The sequence below is a fragment of the Mycteria americana genome, chromosome 3, assembly GCF_035582795.1.
Source record: "Mycteria americana isolate JAX WOST 10 ecotype Jacksonville Zoo and Gardens chromosome 3, USCA_MyAme_1.0, whole genome shotgun sequence".
NCBI classification, from domain to species: Eukaryota; Metazoa; Chordata; class Aves; order Ciconiiformes; family Ciconiidae; genus Mycteria; species Mycteria americana.
This window is the reverse complement of record NC_134367.1, coordinates 12,535,470-12,546,290: the sequence shown is the minus strand read 5'-3', so window position 1 is coordinate 12,546,290 and position 10,821 is coordinate 12,535,470. Positions and strand designations below refer to the sequence as shown.

At 43.1% G+C, this 10,821-nt stretch overlaps 1 protein-coding gene across 1 annotated transcript; it reads right to left on the bottom strand.

Moving 5' to 3' along the window:
- Positions 1-4,797: 4,797 nt before the first annotated feature.
- RDH14 (retinol dehydrogenase 14) lies at positions 4,798-10,821 on the bottom strand. Its single transcript, XM_075497883.1, has 2 exons — positions 10,422-10,821; positions 4,798-6,354 (listed from the first exon to the last, which is right to left on the bottom strand). Exons 1-2 carry the CDS (start codon positions 10,779-10,781, stop codon positions 5,737-5,739), a joined length of 978 nt encoding a protein of 325 aa, XP_075353998.1. The 5' UTR covers positions 10,782-10,821; the 3' UTR covers positions 4,798-5,736.

The following is a 10,821-nucleotide window of genomic DNA, read 5'->3' as shown; positions in this document are numbered from 1 at the left end:
CAGATGCTGTTCATGATCCCTTTCTTGAAGCATCTAGAAAGCCCCTGACATTGTTTGTCTCGAGGGCAGATGGGATTTGGAGAGCGGATGGTCATGCAGTGACCTAGGAGGGGCTCAGGACACTGACCTACTGTTGGGGAAGGCTGCAACAGGACTCAGACTGAAATAACATCACTCATCCCCAATCTGCAGTCCAGGTGGCAAAGTGACAAACATCCCAACAACTGCAGAGATGGGCTGACGTTTTTTGGGGGAAAAACCACACACATTTCTGGAGAATGTTGCAGGATATTTAATATATACACAGCACTACCACCACCACCCTTAATTTGTGAAGTACTTTTTTAAAAATGCCACACATACACAGAAGTGCATAAAGCCTCATTCATCAAGCTTGAAAGAATCATCATCCAACTGGCTGTAAGAGTCTTACTGCCCAAACCTAAAGCCAGGAGATCAGGATCAGCAAAAATACTCAGGTGTCTGACTCCCGATGCTTTTAGTGGGACCAGGATTTCAGACTGCTTGCTTTGGCCATGAAGCAGACGGCGAGAAATGCTCAGTGCCTTGCTAAAGTGAATATTATAGATTTCAAGCATGCGACACCCTCCTGAATCTTTCATAGCAAATAAGCTACCGATTCCTTCCCTATCTTTCACATTACCTGAAAAGACGTGATCATTCTTAAATGTGGAAAGAAAAGGCTATCAACCTTGTTAGGTGGTCAGTGTGCCAGCCTTCACCCAAAAAAGCAATTAGGAAAGTATTCCTCTCTCCACGTTACATAGGACATTTGGAATCAATTAAATATTCAAATTAATTTCTCTGATCTGAATCCAGTTACGACAGGTGTGAGGCTGCTAGTGGTAGCTAAAGCGGTGAGTAAAAAGTCTAGAGGGAGGTCGTCATTTTCTGTTATGAGAAATAGCAGCACCATTCTGGGACAGATCAAAAATAATAATTCAACTGTGGAGGCCTCCTGGATCGTTCTGCAAGTCAATTACCCTCTAAGTGATTAGTTTGGAAAAAGTTATGTGAAAAAGGGAACAGGCCTCCCATTTTAAAATTATTTGTACAACTCTTGCAAGTTGTTTATTTTCTTTATAGCCTTAGGTGGAAAGAAATTAAGTGTGCTTGAAGTGGGAATTATCCACATTTTTCAGCAAAAACATAATCACACTGCACATTCACAGGGCTCAGGCTTTGAAGCCTGTGAAGCCTTCACTTAGTAGGAAGCTTAGGCAAACCAGGCAATCGCCGAAGAAAGAGAGGAGAGTTTAAATATTTCTGGTGTTATTGCATCATGGAAAAACTGATCATCTATCTCATTAAAACGGAGAATTTTTACTGGAGAACCCCCACTGGGTTTATAAGCTTGCCTGCTGTGTTGACTGCAGTAACTGAAAGAGCAGCGTTGTCCCTTTGCCTGGGGATAGATGTTGGCCTTTGTGGCAAGGTAAGGAAGGTAAATTGGTGACAGATCCAGAGTATTTTTTTAAAAAATGTACATAAGTCTCCCTTGACTTAAACAGATGTGGCATATAAAATAAATACATGCAACTGCAATTTATTTCACTTGCAGAAACCTTAGCTATAATAGCTACATGTGTGCAGGGCGGACTGGCTTATAGCTAGGGCCTGGGACTGAGAATCAAAAGAAAGAAAGAAATTTTTAAAAAAGGAAATTATTTCTTTCTTAAACTCTTGGTCTATCCGTGAGGGAAGTTGGTTACAGGGGCACTTTCAAAAGCACCGTAGCCAAAAATGAATCAACTACACTGAAGCAGTTAAAGTATGTTCCCCTTAAGACACTTGAAGCCTGTTTCTCTCGACCATTACACGGGGACGTTTCCTCCCCTCGGCTGTGCCTGCGTGGTCTCCGGCTGCAAAAGCAGACAGTGGGTATGCCTACCTGGATGCAACTTTAAGCAACCAAGCTCAACACTGAGCTCAAGCACAACGGATCTGCCCCCAAGCCTAGTGTCTCACCCCGTACCAAACCAGCGCAGGCAGCAGGTGACACTCTCATGCTAAAAACCCGCTCTCCTCTCCCCTCGGTCCTTCCGTAAATCCTTGACAGCTCTTCTTGTCGGTCTTTTAAAATAAGGGATTGAATTGCAACTGCACACGCATCTGCACGCAGACACACTCTCATACCCTTATTTTAAAATAACCCTGTTAGAGTACAGTTAGCCTGCAATGTTGTTGCCACACAAAATTTGATCATTGAGAAATGGGGCCACTTGGAAGCATTTCTATTCACTGCTGAGGCTGGCCTAAGGGTGGAAAGTTTGCAAATAGTCAAATTTAATCGCGGCTGTGGCCCTCCACATCTCAGCTATGGCAGTGAAGAGGCGTTTCCCCTGTGAAAAGCAAAAGGGCAGGGGCTATGTTGTCAGGAATCGCTGTGCCCTGTACACATCCCAGCAGTTTCTAAATGCTGAGGGCACAGGTACGGCACACTGGTCCAACCCTGCTGGTGGATGAAAAATCAAATGCTTAAATTCTAACAATTTATGTAAGATAGCTGAAGGTACGTTTTGGCTTTTGAAAGAGTTGCTTTGTAACATTTATGTTTATCACAGACCTCAACAAAACCTTAACCTCAGCTGTGGCTTCCTTGCATATCTGTAATGTACTTGCTAGCAATGTGATCAGCCTCTGTACCTGCCCATGAAAGCTGCATTTCCATGGGCTTTACATGCTATGCCTGGTCACTGTCTGCCTCTTTCACCCCTTACTTTTTCCTTTTACAGGTTTAATTCTTCATGGGAAATAAGTTTAATTTGAGGGTGGCAGTGTTCATATGGTGGCGATGGTGGAGGGAGGCATCTGGACTGTGTCCCGATTTTGGCTGCATGCTCTTGATATAAATGGTTTATAGAATATTAACAGAGCTTGCTGCATCTTTCTGAAGGCACTGTAATACTGGGGTGCAGTGTGAAGGTGCTGATCTCCTCTTAGAGCATCCTCTACCAGCTGCAAGAGGAGACATTCAGCAGACAATCCTCAAATCATACACATATATCTGAGCTTACCAAGATCACGGAGAGTAAAGTAGATATACTTCCTTAGCCAAAAAGCTTGGTTCTAACCTAGACTGAGTCAGCATTATTAACTGCTTGTTGAAATACGGGCTTGTCTTTGGTTTTGCACTTACATTTTGCAGTATCTGTTAACCTTTGAGGTCTCCAGTTCCTAGATGCCACTAGAATAACAAAGGCGTCACATAAACAAACATTAACAGATATCTCAAGAGAATAATCAAAGCTTTCTGGTTGACAGAGGCTAAATTATATTCAGCCTCAGATGTTGAAAAAAGCTTACCTTTTGGTAAGTTCCTAACAATCCACCCTTTCAAATTGTTTTCAGGCAATATTCATTCAGGCACATAATATTCCATTAAGAGTATCACATGATCACTCTCCTACTCTGGAATGAGGGCTGTAATTTAATTACGATTGCAGGAATGTAATCCCTTTCTGACAACGGCCCTTATTTCTGCAATGTTTCAAAAGAAAATAAAAACAAGCACCTGGTAGATGTATGAAGCATTGCACGTTATGCAGCCATACTACATGGCTGGTACTTCTTATTCCGCAGTCTTATTTCAGTACAAATCCACCTTTGCTGTTTTGAAGGCTAGTGCACATCCTATGTTGGTCATTCAGTCCAAAAAATTATATATTCCTCTGCTCTTCAGACAGTTTCAGCGCAGTTCTTTCTTTACTACAGTATTTTCAGATCAGCCACCTTCTCCATTCTCCACCTTTGCAACCAAGGCTTTCTTTGCAAGAGGTATACACGTGTTTCAGCAGTGAAACAATTCAGTAGTGTTCCTTTAGTATTGCTACAGTAGTATTGAAAACACAAACCCGAGTTTCGCTCAGCTTCTCTGTATCTCTTTACAGAGAAGTTCATGTTAATGAACTTTTAATTCTTTAGCTAGCTGTTTAAAGGTGCTGTGTGCAGCTACTTACAAGTATTTAGAACGAAAACGTGAAATGCAACACTGAAGATCAAAGCAGAATCTTCCCTAAGCACATTACACACCTCCCTCTGGCATTACTTTGAGAACTTTGCTCAACGCTCAGGGTATGCTTTGACAACACGCCCATCTCTACACCTTGCCTGACAGCAAGCAGTGCAAAGCTCAACATGTTACAAGATCTTAAAAACCTGCTCCGTTTCGTAGCTTGCCATGTGATTTTCTGGAATGCCACCTTCCACCCCCACCCGAGTCACTCGCCCAGAGCACAGTCTTGCTGGTGAAGGGTAAGGATAGATCAGGTCCACTCCACTCTGCAAAAGTTAAAATATGCTGACAGTCTGAGTAAACAAGCAGAGAAAGATTCTCAAAAATTTGGTCGGTTGCTACCTGAAGTGCAGAACTGATATGTATTTATAAGTAGGCTATAAGGATCTACTGAATACATCATTTATTATTGATACTCTTTCCCTTGAGTAATATTTATTAAGCTAGATCACTCTAAATCATTCTTCCATATTTATTCTATATATCTTAACCGCTAGAATGTTTTATTAATGTAGAGCAAAATGAGAAGTCATAAATGTCAATATGAACCTGTAAGTTATATGAATTAAAAAAAGAATAAATCAGCACAGCTTCACGTAATACCCACGTATTTATTTGGAGCCCATTTTATTTCTACCAACCCTACATGACAGGCTCCCTAAACCAATATAGGTAAATCTTCTGCTTGAAAATAGGTCCAGTGTGCTACTGGCTACTGCGTCCAGACTGCTGGTTTCTCATAGATCTTCCACAGTGAAAGAATGAATGCTAAGTCTTTTTTTAAAAGATTTTTATTAAAGAATATTCAGTAAACTGTATTAGACAGACTTATCTAATCTCATTACTGAGTTAAAGTGCCATCAGTCAAACCAAACACACACTGAAAAGCATATTCTTTGCTCTAATCTGGGTGAGGTCTTGTGAACTTTGTATGCACACAATTCATGACATGCAAAGCCCTATCAAGACCATAATACATCTGTCAACTACGTTTTTAATGAAACCCAAGGTGTCTGCATATCAAGAAACAGCAAGTTCAGCACATGAAAATAAAAATACAGCTTGCACAACCAAGCGTATATATTCATTGAATAGCAGCGACATCACTAAAAAAAGTTGACTTTGTGCTTCACAGCTAAACTGTATATGGCTCAACAGTTTTGTTCACTGAACCATGGGGCTGACAACAAGTCTTTGAACGGCACTCAGAGGCTTAAACGATTACAGTGTAAGATATCAGTAAAACTGTTTATTCCATTTTTCATTGTGATGGCTCAAAAAAGACAACAATCCTATTATTATTAGGACCTATTTTCAAAACCTTTTTACAGAAGTGTTTCACCATCAGTACCCTGCATTGTCCAGCCCGACTACAAGTAGTGGAACATGACAAATATTCATATATATTGCAAAACACAATTTTGTTTAATTTTTATTTGTAGAACATGAGTTTCCAAGCAGATTTAAGCAGAAATTATATTCACACCCTCAAACTCTATTTCAGACTTTTTTTGAATGCCTGTGCTTATTAAATATTGTCCTTTATTTCAAAACAGAGTTCCAGCTTGAACCACTCCCTCATTTAATACTTACTGACCAAAGCAATCTATATTCCCATAGCATTTAAAGTGAGAATTACACTGTTGCAAATAGGCATTGCATAGTTATCTGCACTCTTTTTTGCAGATGCCCCCTGGCACTTATTTCAATAAGCCAACCATCACTTCACTGATATCCCACAACTTTCTTGCAACCAAGTCATCCATGGCTTTGGGCAGGAGTTCTTCCTCCTTGCAGTCCCCAAAGTATTTTCCTGACACGCCTTCGACATCAGGAGAAGAGGCCAAATAAATAGAAGTCTGGGCTCCTTCCAGAGGTGTTTTGAAGAAAGCCCATGACACCAAGTTGAATAGGGGTTTTGCCAGCAAAGGAATATTCACATATCTGCCTAGATTTGTTCTGACAATCCCAGGATGAAGTGAATTGACGGTGACTCCTGTCCCTTCTAACCGACGGGCTAGCTCCCTTGCAAATAATATGTTAGCCAGTTTACTCCGACTGTAACAAAAGCTTTTATTGTAACTTATTTCACTGTTCAAGTCTTCAAAGTTGATCTCTCCATATTTGTAAAGCTTTGAGGATACTACAACAATCCTGCTCGGAGCAGAATTTTTGAGGAGGCCCAGAAGAAGGTTGGTGAGCAAGAAGTGACCCAAGTGGTTTACACCAAATTGCATCTCAAAACCATCCTCTGTCTTCATGTACGGACACTGGAATATCCCTGCATTATTTATCAGAACATCCAGCCTTGGCTCTTCCTTTAAACAGGAAAGAAAAAAATCATTCAGTTTTAGAACTGTCATGCAAAACATACTATTACGCTTAATATTTCTCATTGGCCATTGTTAGAAAGAAATAATTTCATTCCTAGTTTTCTGAATTGAAACTTCCTGATATTCTCTTAAAGCACTGCTGAAAAAACCCCGTAAGTTGAATTACCACTAAACTGAGTACTTGAGCCCAGTAGGATGCAGGTACACAAGAGCAGTAACTACTTTTAATGCAGACAGAGAACACAATCATCTGCTTCTCCAGGAACAGCTTTTTCTATAGCAATTCAGTGATAATTTACCTCTGTGATGTGTTTTGTTTTCCTTTTAAAAATAACCTATTTATTGCACTGCAAAAGCACACACATTCATTTATGGCAAACCTCAGCCATAGGCAAGGGGTCTACTGTGCCAAAGACATGTAAACATGGAACAAAAAGCGTTAGCCCAAAGAACTAACCTCAGGGTGAAGAGAAGCCGTTACATTGTAGACCCACCGTCTCACTGGGGCGATGTCATGAAAAACTTTGCAAAACAATGTTCTCATGATTTTAAACACTGTCTTATTTTAAAATCACTACACGTCATTGTGCTGCTGGTGAGAACTATGGAGCAGAACTCATCACAGGAAAGTAACATTCATGTTGCATACAATTTGAGTCTAAGAGGTCTACTCAAGAACTAAGGTGCATCCATGGGACTGTGGCTTGAAATACTTATGGCATGCTCAGCACATGCTATTTGATAGATCACTATTCTGGTTCAGGATGGCAGAAAACAAAGACTCAAGGAGGTATGTTATACTCTACAGAATCAGGAAACACAAGTAATTAACAGAGAGGGTGGTATGGATCATTTAAATATATATATATAATACATCATGCTCTTCATGCTCCAACATCCACTCAAAAATTAAGAGCTCTCCAATTTACCCAAAACAGTAACTTTTAAAAAAAATACAGATTAAAGTAAGCTGCCTAAATAAGCTCTGAATTCAACACTTTCACCCACCTCTGACAAAAGACTGTGAAAGTATTACAGGAAATTTATGCTTGCACGAATCAGAAGCAGATGTATTCACTTTATAGAAAGAGCAGCATGAGTTTTCTTTGCTACTATTTCTTTAAACCCAATGCAGGGACTGGAAGGCAAGCTGAGATCATTTTGGGTCATTTTGATTATAAAAATAGAGAACCTCAAAATGAATTTTATACCATTTGCCTTTTATTTGACTGCCATTAGCAGCAATGATACAGAGAGAGCAAACCCCAAATCTGCACTTGGTCTTCAGTTAATGATGCTGGCATCCGATCACACAAAACATCAAGTACTTCAACCTCAGACTGATTTCTGTGGGACTTGAGGTTGCTCAGTGTTTCATATAATTGGGTCCCTGAGGCATGATCCAAAGAGCATCAAACTCACTTCTCCTCTTCACCCAAAGGGACATAATGGTCACTATCGCTAAACCAGGACAGGACTGAAGAAGTCCAGGTCTGGAGCCCTCAGCACAGGAAAGACATGGACCCACTGGAGCAGGTCCAGAGGAGGGCCACAAAAATGATCAGAGGGCTGGAACACCTCTGCTATGAGGACAGGCTGAGAGAGTTGGGGTTGTTCAGCCTGTTGAAGAGAAAGCTCTGGGGGCCTTCAGGTTGTTCAGCCTGTTGAAGGGAAGGCTGCCTTATTGCAGCCTTTCAATACTTAAAGGGGGCTTTATATATATATGTATATACTATATAGAGATATTATAACAAAGATGGGGACAAACTTTTTAGGAGGGCCTGTTGCAAGAGGACAAGGGGTAATGGTTTTAAACTAAAGGAGGGTAGGTTTAGACTAGATATAAGGAAGAAGTTTTTTACGATGAGTGTGATGAAACACTGGAACGGGTTGCCCAGAGAGGTGGTAGATGCCCCATCCCTGGAAACATTCAAGGTTAGGTTGGATGGGGCTCTGAGCAAGTTGCTCCAGTTGAAGATGTCCCTGCTTATTGCAGGGGGTTGGACTAGATGACCTGTAAAGGTCTCTTCCAACCCAAACTATTCTATGATTCTAAGTACCGACGGTAGATCCGCTCACTGAAGTGATACTTCTTTCTTCTTTAGAGAAAAACATTGTTTAGAAACTTTCTGTAGCATCTGACTGGAGGATTTATTTTGCAAGACTTAACACTTCAAGAAGCGAGACCTCCAAGTGTGCTATTTTCTGAGACTCCTACATTTAATAATCTAGAATAATGTGATCAATGCCAAGCAGGCAGCTACTATGACCAAGGGCAATAGAGTGCACAAAACATGGCTTTGATGGGCAATGCTATTCCTTGTAGCTACCGAGCTCAGTTCCATTTTCTTCATTTTTCCATGGAACACTCCAACATCTCAAAGTCTTTTATTTTTGCAGCAAGACTGAGGAGTGAAAGATGTAATCACTTGCAGTTGTGCAGAGGAAACCTCCCACAAATTAAGTTAGGCAATGGGAGTGCATTGTTTCCCCATCCTGCCAATATTTAAGTCTTCATCTCAAACAAAACCAACCACAAAAACCCCCAAACAAACCAACCCCCAAACCCCCCCGAATTAACAGCTCCAAAAAGGAGTCACAGGTTAGAGAAGATAAGTAACAGGAACTTGGGTGGAACAGCTCTTGAAAGTATTTCTTGAACTCACGTCCCTTGTCATTCAGCTGCTTTTGGAATTATTTTGAAAATGAAAGGTAGAACACAGGTGCCAGCAGCACTCTGCAGATATATGCACTCTCTTTTTCTTCACCCATTTCTCACTTAAAGTCACTTGTACTGGCTTTACCAATAAAGAGATGCTAACAAATTCACATTTTTGGGTATTTTGTACTATAAAAGATATAACTCTTAGAAGTTAGACAGTATGTTTCTTTTTTTGTGTTTATTATCCATGTTTTATATCCTTTCATATACGCACATTTTTCCAGAACACTGCAGCCAAATTAGACCTTATCACTGGATTCATACGCATGAATGTATATAATTACAAAGAGCCCCACTAGGGAACTTAAAACTTGACTTTTTCCAGACATTTCAGTTTTTAGAAAAGCTATTTGACAATTAATGCAATAAAGTCCCTCTCTGTTTTCTTCCCTCTCACAACAGCACCTGGGCATCTTTCAAGTACTTAACAAGTACTTCTCTGAGCAGCAGCAGAACTTATTAAGCCTGGCTTCCCGTGACTTTGTCTCATGACTTGAGTAGCTACATGTGGTGAGATGAAAGTCCCCAAGCACGCTTTTCCTGGGAATGGAGTACCACCTCCAGCGGTGCCTCCTTCTGCTCTCTGGTGTCTAATAACACTGCTGAACTCACCTAGTGGCGTTTCTGTCAGGCAAATTAACTGGATGTCCCTGTTTTCTTTAAACTCGTGTGTCCAAAAAATCTGCAGAAACTTTATATATTCAAAAATGCCTATCTGCTAAACTCAGCTAGCACTGGCCAAGAGATTTAAAATGGTGGGGGACGGGACTGTCTGAGGAGGTTGCAGAAGGATGGTTGGAGCTGTGAGCAGTGCACTTGTGAACTTTTATTTCTTTGGAGACAAAGCTGAGCTGTGACACCAATTTAAAGCAACAAAGCCAGGCCAAGGTAGAGTTGATTAAGACAGAAAGGAAGATAAATCATTTACCTCATACAGAAACAAGCGCTTCTAGACCAGAAGCGCTTCTAGACCAGTTTGGACTAGAATAGACCAAACTAGTACGAACTTTATGCTTCCAGGTGCTAATTCACGGCCCCTTTGCTTATCCCCTCCTTCCAGACCCTGCGGTGAACTCGGCAACATGCCGCACCCCCACACCGGACTGCCAGCAGGAGGAACAAGCCCTGTAAACACGGAGCCCCCAGGACGCCACCACCGCCGCCATGTTAGCACCCGGCTCACGCACCCCGCGTCCCCTCACAGGGAGCCCGCGGCCTCCGCGGCAGGCTACTGCTGCCCCGAATCTGTCGGTACCCGCTGCGGGAGCCGGCAGGCCCGATGGGCCCCGGCGGGGCCGAGCCCCGCGCCCCGCAGCCCTCCCGGCCGTACCTGGAGGACGCGGTGGCAGAAGGCGCGGACGGAGCGCAGCGAGGCCAGGTCCAGCTCGCGGACCACCAGCTCGCCGCCGCCCTCGGCCTCCGCCCGCTCGCCCAGCTCGGCCCGGATCTCGCGGGCCGCCCGCTCGGCCCGCGCCCGGTCGCGGCAGCCCATGATGACGCGGGCCCGCATCCGCAGCAGCTCGGCCGCCGCCGCCCGGCCCAGCCCGCTGTTGGCCCCCGTGATGATCACCGTCTTGCCCCGCATGGAGGCCCCGGCCCCGGCCGCGGCCCGGGCCGCGCCCCGCAGCCAGCGCCAGGCGGCCAGGAGGAGCCCCCCGCCGAGCGCCAACACCGTCGCCGCCGCGGCCATGCCGGCGGGCCGAGCGGCGCTCCGCCCGAAGTGGCCGCCC

Excerpts from the sequence above, each read along its gene's own strand:
- RDH14 (XM_075497883.1), bottom strand. The coding sequence starts at position 10,781 with ATGGCCGCGGCGGCGACGGTGTTGGCGCTCGGCGGGGGGCTCCTCCTG. Across the intron at positions 6,355-10,421 it reads TCTGCCACCGCGTCCTCCAG|GAAGAGCCAAGGCTGGATGT; the intron begins GTACGGCCGGGA and ends TCCTGTTTAAAG.